Raw genomic sequence first — 22,074 nt, forward strand, 5'->3', positions numbered from 1 at the left:
AACAATTTGGTATTCCATGACTTTTCCTGAATTCTATGACTATTCTGTCATAGAGTATTTATAATACATTCATATAAACGTAATGAGAGCAATACATTATCTTAGATGTCTTTGTATTGCTTACCTATTGTCTTCAATAATTTGTATTGATTAAGAAGTTTGTAGAGTTTGAAGATTGCCAATGGAAAACAAGAATATTCATCTGGACCAGACTCTAATTCATGTGTACAGAAGCCAAATTCCAATCATTTCAAACTGGAACATGTCAAAACAACAAAGCAAAATATGAAAAAAAAAATAGTAATTTGCATGGTAAATGTGGCTACATAAGCCTTTCCATTCTGTGTATGCACAATTACACTAATGACCGGGGGCCATCAAAAGCAGAAACATCCATGAGGTTGATCCATACACATACGGACCATTCCTTTACCCTTACGTGTATTACCTCTATTCTCTAACAATTCAACTACCTCTTCCATCTCTGGCCTCTTTTCAGGATTTGCATCCCAGCATTTTTTCATAACATTTGCTAGAGAAGTGGGACAACACCTTGGAATTTTTGGCCTCAGATTCTGTTTCACAACTGCAGATGTAAATTCTGCAAAACTTAGATGAGCATAAGGCATCTCACAGCAGTAAATCTCCCATAAACAGATCCCAAAGCTGTAAACATCACATTTCCTGTTGTATGGCTTCCCATCTAAGACCTCTGGTGCCATGTAACCAAGTGTTCCTGTTGTACCAGTCATGTCCCTCAGATTCTCAGCCTCAATACGGGCCACACCAAAGTCTGCCATCTTCACACTCCCACTTCTGTCCAGCAGCATGTTTTCTGTTTTGACATCTCTGTGAACTATCTTCTGTGAATGAAGATAGCTTAACCCTCTTGAAATATCCAATGCTAACTGGATCACAACATTAAATCCAAGCTTTTCTCTCCTCTTCTTTATAAGGTAGTTCTTCAGTGTTCCTCCAGAAAGATACTCCATAACAACACAACAAGCATTGTGACTGGATGGAACCCTGAAAGTAGCTCCACCATCATTAGAACTTGAAGATCCCATTGAGGCACCTATAAACTTTGTTATATTTGGATGGTCTAACTTGTGCCATACACCCACTTCTTGTAGAAATGCAATCCTCAGTGCAGATATCTCAGCTGGTCTTCTGCTTTTCTCATCTCCCCAATCAAGAACTTTGACTGCAACATCCTGCCCATCAAGAACACCTCTGTATACAGCTCCAAAAGTTCCTTGGGCTATTTTACACTTTAGAAGTAGTTTCTTGAGGTCAATTTCCCATTCCTCCTTTGGTCGTTTAGATTCCTTGTCCATATTCCAAGCCCTGCTCAAGTGTTTCTCCAGCTGGGCGTCCAGTTTCTTGATATCAATCTGGTCTGCCCTGAAAAATCCTTCCTTATTCTTGGATCTCTCACCACCATTCACCCCATTTCCAATCTTCAATTCAGAATCTTTCTCCATTATTTTAGCAGAGTCTTGATCTTGTCCAACTCAGAATCTCAATCAAGAAAAGCAAAACAAAACCCAAATCTAGTTGCTGCGAGTCGCGACTACCAAGAATAGACTTTTATAGGTCTTGGGATGTAATGATAATTCCTAATTTTAGAGTTCCTAATTTAAATATTATAATTTAAGTTCAAGCACAGCAATTAAATTAAAAAGATTTGCAATAATAAAATAATATCTAATTATATCGTAAGGATCTGTTTTCATATAATACTAAAAAAAAAATTCTATTTATTGATAAAAGAAATCATAGTTAATATTTAAACTCATGCATAACTTGACTCAATTAAAACAATTTTGTGTAATAATAAAATAATATCTAATTCAATTTTTTTTAAATCTTTTAAATAAAATTAGTTATAGTTCAAGTTTTTATTTTAATTAAAAAAACAATTAAGTTTATTCTAATTGTTTAATTTTGAATTCTAACAATAAAATTTTATGAAATGAATAAAATCTAAATATTACAAGTTTCAAGATATTTTAATTTGATAAACTTTTTTATTTGAAATTAAATACATTTTATTTTAATTAAATATAAATTAATATCTAATTAAATGTTATTAATTTTAAATATCTCATTTTTTAATTTAATTTCAATTGAATACAATAATTTAACAAGCATGCATAATTAATTATTACTTCTAACTAATTAATCATCGTACTTATTTTACTCAAACAAAGTGTTTTCTTCACAACTTCCAGTTATAGGTCTATACTCTTCACAGTCAAACCTTGTTCACCTTCTCCGATACTTGTTCCATTCAACATCACATCTTGACATACCTTAATAGTGTTGTTGTTAGGTAATCACCATATCAACATTAACTATAATAATCTTCTATACTTCATTGATTCTAGCATCCAGATCATTTTGTCCATCGTGATTCATAATTTTCAGCTCATGAGGTCAGTTACTACTATTTTGCATGCTTCTTAGTTTTGTATTGGGTTGCTACAATGTTAGTATGATTGTGACCACATTATAGTGAAAACCACTACAACTTGATAGACTTCTATTCAAAATTAAATTTAAACAATCTATAAATCATAATTTTAGTCCTTTTCCACTCCTCGCTACATTATTATACTCTTACCCTTAAATCAAAGACGTGTGTCTTTTCCTCAATATTTTTTGTAGCTAAGTTAGTTTATTTATATAAAACCTAGCTCTTGAATTAATAAAATAGTATTTTCTTTGTTTACATTATCTTCACGCTCCTCGATTATGAATTTAAAGTAAATATATTTGTTATTTTGATTAATCTGCACAAGCACTAATAATCTAAAGAATTAAAACTTCAAATTTACATTATGTTTTGGTGAACTCCACAATTTTTACAATTTAAACCTTCTTCCACACAAAACCCTTGATAAATATGTTTCTTCTCCTCTAAATATATTTGAAACAAAAAAAACACTATTTGCTTTATATTTCATCTATTATCTTCTCCTTTCTTTATAGTTCACGTGTCACTTTATTATCACCCTTCTTATTTTTATCATTACATTTCTCCCTCTTCACAATAATGCTCACCTAAATCCAACAAATGTCTCTCCTAATATATTGATACTGTAACACCACTTTGACAACTACAAGGATTAGAATGATCAATATATGCAAACACAAACTTAAAATATTGTTAAATATCCAAATACATGCATATGTTTACATTCATAAATAAATTTATAAATTTATAAGATTTACTTCCAAGTAAGGAGGTGTGATCACCTTTGTATTCCCAAAACTATAATTTGGTACATATCATGTAACTAGATATTCTTCATGATCACTAAAATAGCTAATACATTAATCAATGATTGCATAATTTGCATTCTATATGATGTTATCTATAAGTTCATGTTGGTGAATTAAACACTTGACATGAGCTCAAGATCCATTGTGTCTCTTTCTCCATATCAACTCTCAAGCAATTCATAAAAGAATGTTATGCTTGGGATGTTGTTACATCAATAGTCAAGTGTTTTTATAGACTTAAATTGTCTCATAAGGTATACAGCCTTCAAAACTATCATATCAAACCCCATATCAAGTTGTATAGAAGATAAGTTTAAAGGATTCTAGAGTTAAGTACTAACTAGCACATTTAATATATTGAATGAAATGTTATAAAGTATTGATGTCATGTTACAAATATTTGAATAACACAACAAATGAGCTATATAGCTTCTATCACGATCAGTGACATTATCATTGATGAGAAGTAGACCTCATTTATGATAAAAATGTTCACTCATACTACATGCACTCCATCTACATAAAAGAATACACATGTGCCAAGATTACTAATGTTTGAATGCTAATATTGACAATGAATCTTAGGTCAAGGAATAATAGTAGGGTTATCAACCAAAATTTTCACAAAGAGAATAAAAGTATGTAGATAATTCATTAAAATTCATGAAGTTATTTGGCACGCCACCTTGAAACATGAAAATGTTCTTTATGTGGATATATAAGACTATATTTTTTCCCTTTATATCATTAGAAAGAAAAGATTTTACTTTATTTGAGGATAAATTTAATATTGTATCCCCAACTTAGAGATATACCTCTCATATTCATATATATTCTAAATAATGTCTCTTGAATCTTCCATGTCTTTAGTCATGAAAGTTTCTTTAAATCCAACAAACTATGCATTAAAAGGAAACTATGCCAGTGAAATTAATGTATGTAGCTCCTACATTTACCAATTCAAAGAATAAATGCAATAGGCTATATACATAAAAAAAAATATAACATAAAGTATATCATAGAAAAATCTTTCAAAAACTAATTAGACTCCAAAGCACACTCAATGAACTATCAAAGAAACAAAGAGAATATAACGCATTATCATATTATAAATATTCTATCAAGAGAATGAGGAAACCATTAGCCACTAAATTTTGAATTTGACCCAGCTTCCCCATCCCTAGCATATGGTCTCTAACTTATAAACAATTTATCATCATCTAATGCATACATCCATAATCCTACTACAATTTTAAAACCATGAGAGCTTAGAAATCAATTATGTCAGAAATCCCATCATAATCCTACAATCACATATGCCTCTTATAACCAACAACATATTCATCTAATATATAGAGGAAAATTCCAAACTAGAAAGTAGGGGTAGTTTCCCGTACCATCGACTAAAAGCATGAGCAATTTTTTTTCCTAATCAAGGAACAAAATCTCTTACATATTCACTACTTTGCAAGGTGATCTCATGCATTGTCTAAAAATCCTCCTTGATTTATATTCTATACCTTGCTCACATTCTTCATGATCTTATCCTAAAGTAACCATTGAACACACCTTATAACTACCATGTGGTCACATCTAGCAATTGCCATGACACTAAGTGTTAATTACAATTTCTATTTATACAAATTATAAAGCGAAACGCCATTTTCCATGTAGGTACATAATTGATATATTTTTAAAATAAACAACATTACGAATTTATGATGTACACAAACCAATTACAAAATTCTCCTACTTGTGATACACCTTGCAAGAGAAAAAGAGAAACCAATAAATATGAACTAATCACTAAGAAAAAAATTACCATGACCATGATATATCAACTAAGCTCCACCTTGCTCATTCACTTCATTAAATCATCCACAATATCTACTAAGGTAACCCCATCTTGACAAAGACCATATATCCTCCATCATTTCTCAAACAAATAAAATATCCTTCATCCACACATGAAAGTTAAGATCTCCAACCAAGAGATGACACACTTTATCATACAAAACACCAATTATATCTTGCTTCAACCTAATATCTAAATATAAAGATTAAAGTTCAAACATTCTCCAAAATAATCTTTAATAGCCACTATGTACAATATCTCCACACTTAACAACAATAACGAAAAAATAGTTTCCAACACATTTAATTCACCACACAATAAGCATAGCCATTTTGAAATCCCATTGTATTCACACACGCGTGCACACACATTCAAATCCACAACCTCAAATCCATATTACATGATTTTTATCTCCATTAATAATGAGTTATATAGAAATGAAAAAAATCGTCAAGATATTAAGATATTTGTATTGCAATCTAACAACAATTATATCTCCCTAGGAGTCCCATTTCTTAGGCAATGACTAATCTAATGCTTACTATATAAATCTACAAACATAATATATATTCTCCAAAAAGAGTCCTCAATAACAAAATAACAATAAAACAACTTGAGAAAAGACAACGCCATCCTCAGAGCTAACAACATGATTAAGATTCATTCCTATGAGAAGATTAAAGAGAAGTATAATGCATCTAAAAATAGGTGAGGAGTAGACATTGAAATCATCCATTGATGAGTAGTTGGAAGTAGTAATATTTACTAGTGGGGTTTATTGGATTGTGGAGATGGGAGAGGAGCTCTGGGGTAAGCTACTAGGTAGAAACATTCTACGTGGATATATTTGTGTATTATCTTGTGGTAAAAATGAATTTTAGTTTATTGATATATTTGTGTATTATATTTGTGTATTATCTTGTGGTAAAAATGAATTTTAGTTTATTGATATATTTGTGGATATATTTGTGTATTATATTTGTGTATTATCTTGTGGTAAAAATGAATTTTAGTTTATTGATATATTTGTGGATATATTTGTGTATTATATTTGTGTATTATCTTATGGTAAAAATGAATTTTAGTTTATTGATATGCACTGGAGAGCATTGTCATACAGCATTCACGATTCTCTATGAGGACATACATCAGCATACACTATCTTACGCATTCTTGCATACTTACCTATTTGCCTTCAATCATTATTCCACTTTTTTTTGTAAGTAATCTTTGACCAAATGAAAACATACACTTGCCTATAAAAATTTGAAGCAATGCCTCTTAACAGCAAACAATTTTAAAAATAGATACAATAAATTAAAATACCTTTATATAATCATCAACTTTAATTATTACAAATTTACAAACAAATGCATACTAACCAGAATACATTGATCATGCATTTCTTCAGATTTAACATTCACCAGAATACAGCTACAGATCTAACGTCTATTTCATCTAAACCAGACTAGAAAAAGACACGATCTTTGGATCTCAATGGGAAAGAAGAATCATATACTATTGCCTACACAAATCAAGTTTTAATCATTTCTAAGTTCTAACTAAAACATGTCAAACCAACCAAGCAAAATATGAAAAAATCATGCTCTCAATAAACTAGTTTACATGGTAAAGGTGGCTAAATAAGCCTTTGCATTGTGTGTATGCAGAGGTACATTAACGACCATGGTGACTAAATAAATTGCAGAAACATCCATGAAATTGATCTATACTCATAGGAACCATTCCTTTACCCTTACGTGTATCTATTTTCTCTAACAATTCAACTACCTCATCCATCTCTGGCCTCTTTTCAGGATTTTCATCCCAGCATTTCTTGATAACAGTTGCTAGAGAGGTGGGACAACTCCTTGGAATTTTTGGCCTCACATTCCTTGTGACAACTGCAGCTGTAAACTCTGAAAAACTGAGATGAGCATAAGCCATTTCACAGCTGTAGATCTCCCATAGACAGATCCCAAAGCTGTAAACATCACATTTCCTATTGTATGGCTTCCCATCCAAGACCTCTGGTGCCATGTAACCAAGTGTTCCTGTTGTACCAGTCATGTCCCTCAGATTTTCTGCCTCAACACGCGCTACACAAAAGTTTGCTATCTTCACACTCCCACTTCTGTCCAGCAGCATGTTTTCTGCTTTGACATCCCTATGAACTATCTTCTGTGAATGAAGATAGCTTAACCCTCTGGAAATGTCCAATGCTAACTGGATCACAACATTAAAATCAAGCTTTTTGATCCTGTTCTTTATAAGGTAGTTCTTCAGTGTTCCTCCAACAAGATACTCCAGAACAACACAAGAAACACTGTGATTGGATGGAGCCCTGAAAGTAGTTTCAGTGTCATTAGAACAGAGCATAAGGTATGTACTTGAAGAACCCATTGAGGCGCCTATAAACTTTGTTATATTTGGGTGGTCTAACTTATGCCATACACCCACTTCTTGTAGAAATGCAGACATCTCAGCTGCTCTTCTGCTTTCCTCATCTCCCCAGTCAAGAACTTTCACTGCAACATCATGCCCATCAAAAACTCCTCTGTATATAGTTCCAAAAGTTCCTTGGGCTATTTTACCCTTTAGGAGTAGTTTCTTGAGGTCAATTTCCCATTCCTCCTTTGCTCTTTTAGATTTTTTTTCCATAGTCCATGCCCTTCTCAAGTGTTTCTCCAGCTGAGCATCCAGATTCTTCAGATCAATCTGGTCTGCCCTGAAAAATCCTTCTTTTTTCTGGGAGCTCTCACCAATATTCACCCGATTTCCAAACACCTGCCCTGTCTTCATTTCAGAATCTTTCTCCATTATTTTAGTAGAGTTTTGATCCTCTTCAGCTCAGAAGCTCAATCGACAGAAGCACAAAAAAAGAAAAAAACCCCAAATCCAGCTGCTACGACTACCCAGAACAGAGTTTTAGTGGAATGGATTCATAGGAGATACGGTCCAAGCATTTATAGAGATGGATCATGAAGAACTTGAGTCAAAATCCAACTTCCCAAAATCTAATTTTAAACCCTGATTAAATAAATAATTATTATTTTCAGTTACTAATTTGAGAATTCACAATTGTGATATTATAACTTGATTTTGAGTTCATGCACAGTTTTTAAATTAAAAGAATTTACATTAGTAGATGATATCTAATTATATTTAATCTATATTTAAATTCATGCATAAAATCTAAATTAAAATAATATTTTATTTTATTTTATTTAAAAAAAAAATTCAAATAAAACTAATTATAGTTTAAATTTTCATTCTAAATTAATAAATAATGAATTTTATTCTAATTGTTTAACTTAGAATTCTTTAAACAAAATATATTTTATTTCAAATAAATATAAATTAATCTCTAATAAAAGTATTGTTAATTTTAAATATTCTTTTTTTTCAATTGAATACAATAATTAAATAAATATAATTAATTATTACTTTTAACTAATTAATCATCATACTTAATTCACTCAAACAAAGTATTTACTTCACAAGTTTAGGTTACAGGTTTATACTCTTCACAAATCTGACAATCCACAATTTAGATACTATAATTCAATTTTGAGTTCATGTACACATTTTTAAATTAAAATAATTTACATTAGTAGATGATATCTAATTATATTTAATCTATATTTAAATTCATGCACAAAATTTAAACTAAAATAATATTTAATTTTATTTAAAAAAAATTCTTCACATAAAACTAATTATAATTTAGGATAGTAGCAGTTAGCAGGATGGTGAGTGAAGGTGGCGAATACGACAGTGGCAGCGGCAACAGCAGGCTTCAAACCAGCGAGCAAATTGTTGGGGCTCCGATCTTTGGCAAGGGTCATGGGAATTTCAGGTCTTGGAGCGATGAAGCGGATGAAGCTTTTCCAATTGAAACAATACAGAACCTTACAATCGGCAAGCAACCAGTGCTCAAAATAACAGCATGGAAAGATCAATCCCCAAGTCGATCATGAAAGGTGGATGTACCTAATCATGTGATGAGAGGTAGCAGGGATCCTGGACCACAGAGGAAATCAGATGCTAGTCACCCCTACACAGATAGTAATCTCAGGCCAATAAACTTGCAGGCTTGGAAGAAAAATGGCTTCTCATGGAGCAACGATGGTTGGTTTCTAAATGCGAAGCTTCTTGCTTCTGATTTGGTGCACAATTGGAAGTCAAATTTAAAACCTAATCCCTCTATATCGAAGTCAAGAAAACTTAACATCCATAATTGTCATAGGCAAGGTTTTAAACCCCCTCCGGGTAACGGCCCTAATAAATTTCGGAATGGGTGGTTTAGGAAAGACAAAACCTCGTGCGTCGATCATGCTTAGGCCTGGCGGTCCATTGCCACAGCTAGAAACCAGCGATCTAATCTGGATCGAGTTTGGAAAAATGAACATTGGCGAAGATACAATCCATCGGCTCATCCAACCATCCACAAACCGGTAAGGAAAACTTCGAGATCCACTGTTATTTTGGATGATAATAAGATTAATTTGTTTAGGTCAAATCTTCAAGATTTATGTTTCTTTACCAAATGGGGTGGTGGCAAATGGTTAAGGGGAAATTTTGAGAAATGGTGTAGATCGCAATGGGGGGAGAACATTAACTTTAATGTCCTTCCAAATGATTATTGTCTTATTGAGTTTATGAAATATGAGGACATGTTTAATGCTAAAAATAAAGGTCCTTATACTTTGGACGAGATTGGGGTGCATATCATTGATTGGAAACCAAATTTTAATCCCCGATTCCATACCCTTCCAGAAAACACAGTCTGGTTAAGGTCATATAACTGCCCATCGGACTATTGGCACATTGAGATAATAAAAGATATCTACAAAGAGCTTGGCACTTTTGTTTTTGTAGATGATATTCTAGAGGATAGGGTGTGGGGTAGCTTTATTAGGATATGTATTAATACCAGTTAGATCTCTAAAATCCCAAAAGAAGTCAAAATTATTGGGGTCGGAGAGGTATGGATTCAAAGGATTAACAGGGAAGATTAGTTGCACCTTTGCCCCAAATGCTTTTCAAGGGAGCAGATAGGTCTTGATTGTGAAGTATCGACCCATATCCTTAAAAGTTGTGCTTGTGTTCAATCTAAGTCGGTTGACATGAAGTTAGTCAAGGAGAATACAGAAAATCGAGAAGCAAATGATGTTGAGCAATCCTCAGCGGTCAATATGAAGGAGATGGAAAAGAATAATCTTGTTTATTCTCCTCTTGTTATGTCTAGCCATCAACAAGCCCTTTTTGCCAATAGTGAAAGTGCTTAATCTCTACTAAATCTTTTGGAAGATGCTAAAACCCTTCAAAAGGATATTATAACAGAGTTTGCAGCTACTCTTTCCTTAGTACCCAATAAGACCGGTGATTTTAGTATGATGGAGGATGAGATTACTCCCCCTCTGCCAGATGGTCCAACCACCCTTGATGATCCATGCAAGAAAGGCTTCACCATTGGCTTGGAAGAAGGAGAAATTGTTTCCTCTGCCTCGGAATGGGAAGAAGATATTGCACCGGTTGCCAACCTTATAATGGATGATACTGCAAAAGGGTTTGGGAAGTCTAGGTCACATATTAATGTACCAAACTTCCATCCAAAGGGTAAAAAGGGGCGCAAATCAAGGAAAACAATGTTGATAATCGTAGGTGCAGCTAATGGGAAATCCAAGCTTAACTTAGGGAAGGGGAACCCCCTTCCCCAGGCTCCATGAAACCACTATCCTGGAATGTCAGGAGCCTTAATGCCCTTGACAAGTGGTGTTTAATTAAGTGCCAGATTGATGAGACTAAGGGAGATATTTGGGTATTATAGGAGACTAAATAGAGTCAGTCTAAGATTGAAAAAAAAAATGAAAGTATGGAAACAATGGAAAGGTCTTTTGAGGCCATCCGAGGGAGCCTCTAGTGAAATGGGAATAATCTGGAACCCTTCGAATGTTCAAATCACTCTCCTTGGTGAAGATAAATATTGGCAGCATTGTCTAGTCACTAGTTTATGCAAAAATGAGAGTTTCAATCTCTTTAATGTCTACGGACCATCTGCTACTAATGATAAACGTGAGCTATGGGCACTCCTGTCAAACATATTCCAAAATATCACTATGGACAGCTGTGTGTTTGCAGGCGACTTCAATGCTATCTTGGCAAGTAATGAAAAGCAGGGTGGTATTCAGAGGATTGGTATGGATCAGAAAGATTTCCAGGATTTTGTTGATAAGAATCAGTTATTGGATGTTGCCCTGAAGAATGGTACCTTTACATGGACAAATAGGCATACCGGTTTCACTAAAATTGCAGAACGTCTTGACCAGTTTCTGGTGGCTGGTGATTGGCTAGCTCAAAATATTATTCTTGAATCAACTATTCTACCCCTTATAGGTTCAGATCATTTCCCTATTTGCCTTAATGTGTCTCTAGGACATTCTGAGGGTGGCCATCCTTTCCGATTTGAGTTGATGTGGCTTAGAGTGCCAGATCTACATGATCTGATAGCAGCATTGTGGAATGAACCGGTTCTCAGAAACAAATCAAGGTTGTTCAAGCTAAATAAGAAACTCAAGTATATTAAGATCAAAATCAAAGAGTGGAATTTGAGTCAGTTCCAAAACATCCATATGGAGAAACTCAGGGTTACAGCAGAACTGGAGGATCTTTCCAATTTTGTCATTAAGTCAGGCATGAATGAAGTACTCTTCCAAAGGGAAAGCTCTCTCAAGTCTAAGCTAAATGAAATTCTTCAGCGTGAAGAAATTCACTAGAGATAGAAATCCAGAGAACTTTGGCTCAAGGATGGTGATAGAAATACCGAGTTCTTCCACAGATTGCCTAATGCCAATCGTAGTAGGTCCAGAATATCGGAGGTGGTAAAATTGGATGGTAGTATTGTCAAAGATTATGAGGATATTGCCCGAGAAGAAGTAAGACAATTTGAATCTCTGATGAATGGAAATTGTCAGAATGATCAAGAAGCAAGAAACACAATTCTAGACACAATCCCTCCTTTAATTACTGAAAGACACAATATAGAGCTCTTCAAACCTATTGACTTAGAAGAAGTCGGGAAAGTTATCTTCCAGTTGAATCCTGATAAGACTCCAGGCCTTGATGGTTTTCTCGTGGCCTTCTTTCAGCATTTCTAGGACATTATTGCCCAGGATTTGCACCTAGCGGTAGAAGAATCCAGGAAAAAATGACTATGCTGGGAGCCATCAATCATACCTTTCTAGCCTTAGTACCAAAAAAGAAGAACCCTCAGCAAATGGGTGATTTTAGACCAGCTTACAAAATAGTAACAAAGATCATTGCTAACAGGCTGAAACCTCTTCTAAAAAATATTATTTCAGATGAACAGAGTGGCTTTGCCCCTGGTCGCTCTATTGTTGAAGGCATCATCTCTACTCATGAAACCCTCCACGTCGCTAGAAAGACTAAAGTTTCTTGTATGATATTAAAGCTGGATATCATGAAAGCCCATGATATGGTGGACAGGGAATTTCTTGTAAAAGTATTGAGGAAATTTGGCTTTTGTAATGAATGGATCACTTAGGTCAAGAATTGTCTATCAACCCCAAAATTCTCATTTTTGGTTAACAGTTCATCTCATGGTTTCTTCCCTTCAACAAAAGGCATTCACCAAGGGGACCCTATGTCGCCATTTTTGTTTATAATTATGGCTGAAGCTTTAGGTCGGATGATTAAATCTCTTCACCGTGATGGTCATTGGCTGGGTGTCATTGTGGCTACAGGAGTTGAACATTCAACCCACTTGCAATTTGCTAATAATACTATTATTTTTGGAGCCTCTAGCAGAAGAGAGGCAAGGATAATAAATACATGCATGAATGACTACTGCAAGGCTTCGGGCAAAACAATCAATTGGAACAAGTCTGAAGTTTTCTTTATCAACACGATGCCGAATATGCAAGTTGTCCTATCAAGAATCATTAATTTAAGAGTGGCAAACTTTCCAGGTAAATTCCTTGGGACTCCTCTTTTTAGTGGCCGCAATAAGACTTGCTATTGGACACATCTTATTGAGAAATGTAAAGTTAGGCTTGAAAATTGGAAAGGAAAGTGGTTATCATCTTCCGGCAAGCTTACTATGATAAAATCAGTCCTCTCTACCTTACCGGTTTTCTCCATGGCTTGCATGAAGCTACCAGTTGCCATAGAAGATGAGTTAATCACCATAATGAGAAATTTCCTTTGGAATGGATCGAATGATAAAGGGAAGTTTCCACTTATTGCCTGGGGAAAAATTAGCCAGCCAAAAAATGCTGGAGGTGTTGGCATTCGATAGATTTTTATTATGAATTTGGCTATGGGTGTAAAATTGGTGTGGGAAATTTGTAGAGGTGGCAATTAGAGATCGACAAGAATCCTGAAACACAAATATATGGACTCACTTAAGCCTAAAAGGATTCTCACAGTTACCAACCCTCCTAGGGGCTCGGCCATTTGGAATTTTATTCTTGAGTGCGGAGAGATCATTAGCGATCAGGTCACTGGGGATGTTAGAAATGGGAGGAATGCATCCTTCTGGCTGGATTCTTAAAGTAGCAATGAAGCCTTGTGTCATAACCCCGTTCTTCAACCTATAATGAGAGAAACTTGTCATCTTTGGGGTCACAAGGTCTGTGATTATGTTCATTCAATTAAGGAGAATGGTATGGACAAATGGGTTTGGAACTCTCTGGACCCATTGGTTTTAGCCCAAAATCAGAAAGACCTTCTTACCGATAATCTAAAGAATTGAATTATTCATCCATCCTCACATGAGGACATCATTAGATGGTGTGGCTTTTCAGATGGTAAGTATAAGGTATGTTTTGGCTATAAATTGAAAGAAATTGTAGTAGATAAGAAGGATTGGCCAGTTAGGCTATTCTGGCACAAACATCTTCTTCCTAAAGCAAGTTCATTTGCTTGGATGGCTTTTCAGAGGAAAATCTTAACCAATGAAAGACTCCTTAAATTAGGTATTAATGGGCCTGGTAGATGTGTATTATGTCAGAATCAAAAGGAAACAATTGATCACCTTTTGCTACACTGCAATTTCTCCAGCAATTGTTGGCGGCATTTTTTGGGTAAGTTAAATCTAGTATGCCCTTTTCCGAAAGGTTTGGATGATTGGTTTCTAATATGGCCTAAATCAAAATGCAAGGTGTTATTTGGGGACTTATTTGTTATCCTTCCCTCACTAATGATTTGGGAAATTTGGAAAGAAAGGAATTGAATAATTTTCTAGGATAAAGAGATGGGCCAGTTAGCCCTCTGTGGGAAAATTGAGAACCGCCTGGTTGAGCTCCTGAACGAAGCGGCCAAGTCCAAATCACTAAAAAAGAATCTATACACTGACCGGGGTTGGAAGTTAAAGCTTTTGTTCCCAAATTTGACCATCCCCTCGCTTTTTGGTAATGGTAATTCTAAGATACTAGTTAATCCAAGATTGAATGTTAAGTGGGAAGCCCCAGAACCAAGGTGGCATAAGATTAACTTCGATGGTCCCTCTGCAGGGAATCTGGGGCGTAGTGGTATTGGATGTTGTGTTAGAGATTCTGAAGGCATCTGCATTAAGGAAGTTTCTGAAGACATCAGTCTGACCACTAACAATGAGGCTGAATTTTGAGCGGCATTAAGAGGTTTGCAATTGGGGGCTGAGTTGGGGATAGAAAGAATCCATTTGGAGGGTGATTCATTAAATGTTATCAATGTTGTTCGTAATAACCATAACCCCAGTTAGCATCTCAACCTATGGCTTTGACCTATGGTGGGTTTTCTTGAGACCTTTGAAGATTTTTGGATCAACCATAGCTATAGAGAAGGCAATGTGAATGCAGACAGACTATCTAAGATGGTAATTGCAGACGATGGTCTTGATCCGGGAATTCAGCTCAGGCATAGATAAATCTTGAAAATAGCAATTATTATGGTTTAATGTTGCATTTATTTTGGCAGAGGAATGAACCACTTTGGTTCCCTGAAGCTTGGTCTCTACCGGTTGGGAGTACAAACCAGGGGTGTACCCTTACCGAGTATGAGTCTCCCTTTGATGGTGGTTTTTCTGGCTCCTACCGGTAGGGGTATTAGTCCCGGCTACCTAGTCTTTACCTGTTGGCATTGTCGTTGTTTACATAGGCCTCTTGCACCTTTCCCCCCAACTAGTAATTTGTACACTCTGATTTAGGATCTCTTCGAAGTTACTCTGGTGCCTTTGTTGATGCTGCCAGAATGATTGTCTAGCAAATTTCTGATAAGTGGCTGCATTCGGTTCTCTCTCCAAACACCCTGTTCAGATGGAGGCACATCTACATTTTGATTATGGTGATTATTATGGCTGAAGTGTTACATCCGATCTTGTTCTAAGAAGGGATGTTTGTGCCCCTGACGGCATTGGCCCCTACCGGTTGGTAGTTCTTATAGGAAATGTTTTCTTACCGGCCTCTTGACTATCCCCAGCCAGTATTCTTTATGGTTTTGGTAGTATGATCCCACCAGGGTCATTAACTCAAGCTCTGGTTTAGATGTTGTCAGAAGATATCTAATTTGCATCATTACTTTTAGATACGGTAAAGCCAGACAATAGCTGATATCAAAGAGGCAATCAATTGTGATTAAGGTGGCATGCTTAAGATGTACCTTGTTTGTGCAAAGAAATTTGGTTCACTTAGCTAAGCCCTCAAGCTCCTCAACCTTTATGAGCTAGCAAGATAAATAAAGGATGACCTTCTTATTTTTAACATATCAAACTCTTCCAATTTCTTGCTCTGTTGCTTACAATGGAAACACTATTTTTGTTGGAGGCAACCTGTCATCAGATGGCATTCCTAGGCAAAATCTCTAATAAGCGTTTGCAATCGGTTCTCTCCTCGAGTCACCCTTTAATTTTGCACTATGTTAAAAGAATTTTGGGGGAGGAATTCCTTAATGCATACCATAGATACAAAGCTAATGCAGACATCTCGACTTTCTTCCTAGCCATGTTGCTCTATATGGGGACTAGCAAGCAAAGGGCGAAGCTTCTCACCCAAATGGTGTTTGAGCATCGCTTTCTTGAATAAATTGATGTAGTATTGGATAATTTTGATGGCAATCTTAGATTGCCCTTTCCCAAAAATTATTATATGAGTTTGGGAAATGGTGCAGAGGTGCAGAAAATGGTGATCGTAATCTCTCTTGACTTCAATGCCTTGGAAGCCTCCTGGCCTATTATTACCAGAAATATAGAGTTCCTCTGCAAGATTGTCGATATACTGCTCTAATTCACGGCTTCCTAACGAAGCACCTATATCCAGGAGGAAGGGCTTTCGGGTAGAGAAGACCTTGGTATTACGGCCAACAGTGACAAAGTTGAAGGCAATTCTTGGGGGCTTGGCAATGGAGAAGAGTGGATTCCAGATGATGACCGTCACCCCTGGGAGAAAGCGGAATCATTAGCCCATGCAGCTTGTAGGAATGATTGCCTGGTAATTTTGGATGCAGTTGTTGCTCTTGCTCCCGATACCGAGGACCTAGACTCAAATACAAAAGAATCCTGATTTCCTTGTTCAATTTCATATGTTGTTTAGGCCTTTGGTTCAACCGACATTTTTCTCCTCTAATTGTTTTCTCCTAGCTTTTTAGCATCTCGACCAACGTGGCTGGCTTTTTTGTATTTACTGTTGGAGCAATGGTAGGGGGTTTTCTTACTGGTTCTTTCCCCCCTATGACTCTTTCTAAACCAGTTATGTATTTTTCAAGTTTTGATTAATACAAGGGTGTTGCCCCTCTGCAGTTATTAATCTATTAAAAAAAACTAATTATAATTTAAGCTTTCATTCTAAATTAATAAAGAATTAATTTTATTCTAATTGTTTTAATTTATAATTTTTTAAACAAAATATATTTTATTTCAAACACATAAATTAATCTCTAATAAAAGTATTGTTGATTTTAAATATTATTTTTTAATTTTTTTTTTGTTGAATAAAATAATTCAACAAGTATAATTATTACTTCTAACTGCCTAATTAAATAAGTATAATTAATTATTACTTCTAACTAATTAAATAATTACTTGCTCTTTTAGTCATGTTTATCTTCATTATTAAACAAAAATATATTTAATTCTATTTTTAAAAACATTCTTCACATGAAACTAATTATAGTTCAAATTTTCATTCTAAATTAATAAATAATTAATTTTATTCTAATTGTTTAATTTAGAATTCTTTAAATAAAATATATTTTTGTTTGAAATTAATCTCTAATAAAAGTATTGTTAATTTTAAATATTCTTTTCTACTTTTTTTTCAATTGAATATAATAATTAAATAAATATAATTATTTATTACTTTTTAACTAATGAATCATCTTACTTAATTCACTCAAACAAAATATTTACTTCACAAGTTTAGGTTAGAAGTTTATACTGTTCACAAATCGACAATTCACAATTTAGATATTTTAATTTGATTTTGAGTTCATGCATAGTTCTTAGATTTAAAACAATTTGCATTAGTAGATAACATCTAATTATATTTAATCTATATTTGAATTCACAAAATCTAAACTAAAAAAAAAAAAAAATTTAAATTTCAAATAAAACTAATTATAGTTTAAACTTTCATTCTAAATTAATAAATAATTAATTTTATTCTAATTGTTTAATTTAGAATTCTTTAATTAAAATATATTTATTTCAAACACATATAAATTAATCTCTAATAAAAGTATTTTTAATTTTAAATATTATTTTTTAATTTTTTTCAATTGAATAGAATAATTACGCAATTATAATTTACCAAAACTCTATTATTAAACTAAAATAATATTTAATTCTATTTAAAAAAATCTTCACTTAAAACTAATTATAGTTCAAATTTTCATTCTAAATTAATAAAGAATTAATTTTATTCTCATTGTTTAATTTAGAATTCTCTAAATAAAATATATTTTATTTCAAATGAATATAAATTGATTTCTAATAAAAGTAATGTTAATTTTAAATATTCTTTTTTTGGATTGAATAGAATAATAGATAAAATGTTATAATTTTTTATATTATGAGCATCCCCTCTCAATAGATTCACTAGAAGGTTAATTGGAATGGATTCATAGTATTTTGTTCAAGGAGATACATCCAAGCACATATAAATAGATGGATCATGAAGGGCTTGTCTTGTAGAGCCAAAATTCTAATGAAATAATAATGATTCTCTTCACTACTAATTTTAGAATTCACCATATAACACATGTATAATACTTAAATTAAAAGAATTTTTTTAGTAAAGTAGGATGTCTGTGCGAAGGAACTCCACAGAAAACAATGACGAAAAACAATAGAAAGCGATGAACGAACTTGCAAGACCGTCAGATTTTGAAGTGAAAATATTTAGTTATCAGATACAACTTCTCTGTAAAGAGTGTGCAGGTTGGCGAATGTGACGGCCATTTTTGCTTTTAGTTTGCAATCCAACAGATCAAATGCATCAATATTACTGTTAAAATCTTTCTGAGTGTTTGGAAGGTGAAAAGTAAAACCCTACCTTGCACAGAACTGAAGAGGATTCTGCACCTTCGCTGCCTCTGCTTCTGTTGATAACACAAAAGAGAAAGAAGAAAATACACTTGTATGTGCCAGATTATATCGGTTTTTTAAGGAGGGAATTAGGTTTGATCGTTCAGAACTGCAGGAGACAACCCAGAGTGCGGGAGGTGTGCAAAAAACTTTTCGATAGGCCCTGCAAGGTGAGAAGTTGTAGTTCCCTATGGAGGCAAGGTTTGAAACCGAAGATGCTACAGCCGATCCAATGCTCCTCCGAGTGAAAATCAAGCACCAAGAGCTGCAGAAGCTTCGAACACCACCAGATTTCTGAGAACTACTTCTATGAGAAAATCAAAGCGCTGAGGGTGGAAGCCGGATCGAGGCTCGCAGGGGCTGACGTGACTTCCATGACGTCTACATGGAGGAGTTAATCTGCTCCACTCGGTTTGCATATCCTTCTTCGCCCACTTGCTATTGCATTTCGTGTTTTCATTTATTCTGCTCTGCAAATATTTATTGCGATTAACTTCACCCACTTGCCCTCCCCTGCGCGGATCTAACTTTGGTTTCCAATGGAGCCAGAGTCAGACGGAGATATTAGTAATCCTAAACCCTCGCCATAGACATTACCATCCCTAGCTAAGTCCTTCGTCGAGACCGTCGCCCAGACTGCAGATGGAGTCCGCTCAACGGCGCACTTCCTTAAGACTCCAGCAGGTGAAGGACCCAGTCAGGACAATAAGCTCCCTTGCAATTCCTTGGGCTCTTTCTGCATTTCTCCGAACTCTGAAATGTTGGATGAAATTATTTCATAAAAACATAGATTAAGTGACACTGCTATCTTTTTTGCCTGTGTTGATGCTCAAAAATGCCCACCTAGAAAATTCATAGACGACTGGTTTCATAATTTATGGAATCTTAAACTAGGGCTTAAAATTACATTCTGTAGACAAGTTCAGAGAGGTCTCTTTCTCATTTTCTTCAACACGCATGAAGCCCAGTTGGAAGCTCTTAAATGCCAGTACTGGACGGTTGGAAATACATCTTTTCGAGCCCTAGCCTGGTCTCCAGAGGCAGTTAATGAGGAAGTCCTCGCACTATCCTCTCCCAGATGGGTCATCCTCAAGGATGTCCCCCCCTTTTTGTGGCGTTTTCTTCCCCAAATAATGGCACCTTTTGGTAAAATCGTTAGGGTTGATGAAACTGCTAGATTGGTGCCCAACCTAGACGCAAGAATGCTTGTCTCAATCAAGCCCGAAATCAGCATTCCACCATCTTTAAACCTAGACATTAATAGAGACACATTCATCTGCCCGATTGAAATACTTGGAGGATTAAATGCTTGTTTTCTCTACAAAAAAGAAGGGCACATTCGCAAAAATTGCCCAATTATCAGTCGTAGGAAGCAAATGCATAATTCTGGTGAAACCCTAAAAATGTGAATAATACGCAACCTCCCCCTCCTATTATTGAGATCCCTAAAGATGTGTTGTCCACAGATCTCGGTCCCTCTCCTATTGTCGCTAACCCTCTCGTGCTTGATCGCACACCCTTGGCCTCTGAGCCCCTCATCCCTATTTCCATCCCCTCTCACAACCCTGTTGACTCGCCCGTTGATGGTTTCTAGCTTGTTACATCTAGGAAACGGAGGCGCAAACTTACCCCTCTCAAAGCCCTAAACCCTAGCCATTCCTCCTCCAGCCAATCGGCCTCTTCTCCTAAATCCCTGGTCCCTGAGCAATCCCCTGTCAAATCTGTGGTTTGAAATATGGTTAATAAGTTGGAAAACCCCAGCCATGATGATGATGCTAGCATTAGCAATAACCCTGTAGCGATCCTCAGATCTGGAACCCCCGTTCATTTGGTCTCCTCTTCACTTGCAGGACTTACTTCTGACACTAGCACCATTAATCCCTCGGCTTCAAATTCGCTCAAAGAAATAGAGGACAATCATATAATAGAGGTTATATATGCCAATAAAGGTCTAGAAGAAATTAGATCTAGCACTATGCTCCCTGACTTTCCAGGCTCCCAGTTGTCTAGGTCCGACATAGGAGGAAATGTCGATACCAGAGCGGAGCCTCCCAAAACCAGTGAAGATGATGAGGAATCTATGAAAGGACACTCCCTTAATAAATAAAAAGGTAGGCCTATGGGCTCCAAAAACAAGAAGAAATCTAGCGATCAACAACGATCTCCCTACCAGCCCCCCATAAACCCTCTACCTTGATGAAATACATATCATGGAACATTCACGGCCTTGAGTTGCCTGACAGAAAATTTGTTACCAAAAGGTTTTTGGATTTGCACAAAAACTTAGATTTTTTGATGTTACAAGAACTTAAATCTGTTGGGTTCTCCCTCGACGCATCGCTTGACTTCATTTGGTGAGATGCAATCAAAATCTGTACCAACCACCCGAAAGGTAAAGGAGGGGTTGGGCTTCTTCTTGCCCCTAAATGGGCTATGCACCTCAAAGATAAAGGAATCTCTCCCTGTAATAGAGTAGCTTGGGCTACCTTAGAGATGAAGGGTTCTTGCTTTGGCATATGCTCCATTTATGCTTCTAACGATTATAAGGAACCAATATCCCTCTAGAATTGGTTAACTTCCCTCCCAAATATTCCCTGGGTCATGGTCGGGGACTTTAATATGACTGAATCCTAGAATGACAAGGCTGGGGGTCTCCCATTTGAATGGAAAAACTTAGAAAAGCCTCGTTGGGATAGATTCAAATAGCATTTGCAACTCTTTGACCCCGTGGAAGCCACTAAACCTGACAACCCTAACCTATGGCACACTTGGTGCAACTTTTAGCAAAGCACCAATCGGATCTACTCTAGGTTAGATAGGTTCTACACTAATAAAGACTTCTTCTCCTTTTCCCCCAATCAGTTTGGGAATGTGGTTGCAGTCCTACCAACTACCCTATCTGACCACTTCCCCATCTTAGCCATTATCAACATCAGAAACTCCATCACCCCTTGCCACTCCCGCAATAAGAAATTCTTGCTTAATACCTCCTTGCTGCAAGATGAGGATGTCCTTATTGCCATCAAATCAATTAGACTCTTCAATCTGCAGCTGCATCTCCCCCAAACCCCCTTGAGTAGATGGCAGATGAACATTTCTTCCTGGCAGATTCTTCTCCAAACCATTGGCCAGAAGAAAGCCAAGGACTTTAGGTTCATAGAAAAAAATCTTACTCTGCGCCTTCACTCCCTTGAGCATGAAATTCAACTGCAGCCCTCTTCCCCTACCTTGGTCAGGCAAGTCTCCAAGGCTAGAGATATCCTCAGAAAGCACCAGCAGGTTAAGATCAAAGGTGCTTTCATCAGAGCCCATAACCATTGGCTCCAGTTTGGTGATAAGGGCTCCAAAATAT

The 22,074-nt window shown here is 35.6% G+C and overlaps 3 protein-coding genes across 3 annotated transcripts; 1 reads left to right on the forward strand and 2 right to left on the reverse strand.

The window, feature by feature from the left end:
- Positions 1 to 318: 318 nt before the first annotated feature.
- On the reverse strand, positions 319 to 1,540 carry LOC131068991 (serine/threonine-protein kinase STY13-like). The gene has a single exon (XM_058004276.2). The coding sequence runs from the start codon at positions 1,482 to 1,484 to the stop codon at positions 378 to 380; it is 1,107 nt and encodes a 368-aa protein (XP_057860259.2). The 5' UTR covers positions 1,485 to 1,540; the 3' UTR covers positions 319 to 377.
- Positions 1,541 to 6,820: 5,280 nt separating this feature from the next.
- On the reverse strand, positions 6,821 to 8,063 carry LOC131068992 (serine/threonine-protein kinase STY13-like). The gene has a single exon (XM_058004277.2). It carries the CDS (start codon positions 7,961 to 7,963, stop codon positions 6,821 to 6,823), a length of 1,143 nt encoding a protein of 380 aa, XP_057860260.2. The 5' UTR covers positions 7,964 to 8,063.
- Positions 8,064 to 11,013: 2,950 nt separating this feature from the next.
- On the forward strand, positions 11,014 to 11,922 carry LOC131875198 (uncharacterized). The gene has a single exon (XM_059219255.1). It carries the CDS (start codon positions 11,014 to 11,016, stop codon positions 11,920 to 11,922), a length of 909 nt encoding a protein of 302 aa, XP_059075238.1.
- The last annotated feature ends 10,152 nt before the right edge of the window (positions 11,923 to 22,074 follow it).

Source organism: Cryptomeria japonica, chromosome 4, assembly GCF_030272615.1.
Source record: "Cryptomeria japonica chromosome 4, Sugi_1.0, whole genome shotgun sequence".
NCBI classification, from domain to species: Eukaryota; Viridiplantae; Streptophyta; class Pinopsida; order Cupressales; family Cupressaceae; genus Cryptomeria; species Cryptomeria japonica.

Coding starts and splice junctions, on each gene's coding strand:
- LOC131068991 (XM_058004276.2), bottom strand. CDS start 1,484: ATGGAGAAAGATTCTGAATTGAAGATTGGAAATGGGGTGAATGGTGGT.
- LOC131068992 (XM_058004277.2), bottom strand. CDS start 7,963: ATGGAGAAAGATTCTGAAATGAAGACAGGGCAGGTGTTTGGAAATCGG.
- LOC131875198 (XM_059219255.1), top strand. CDS start 11,014: ATGAAAGTATGGAAACAATGGAAAGGTCTTTTGAGGCCATCCGAGGGA.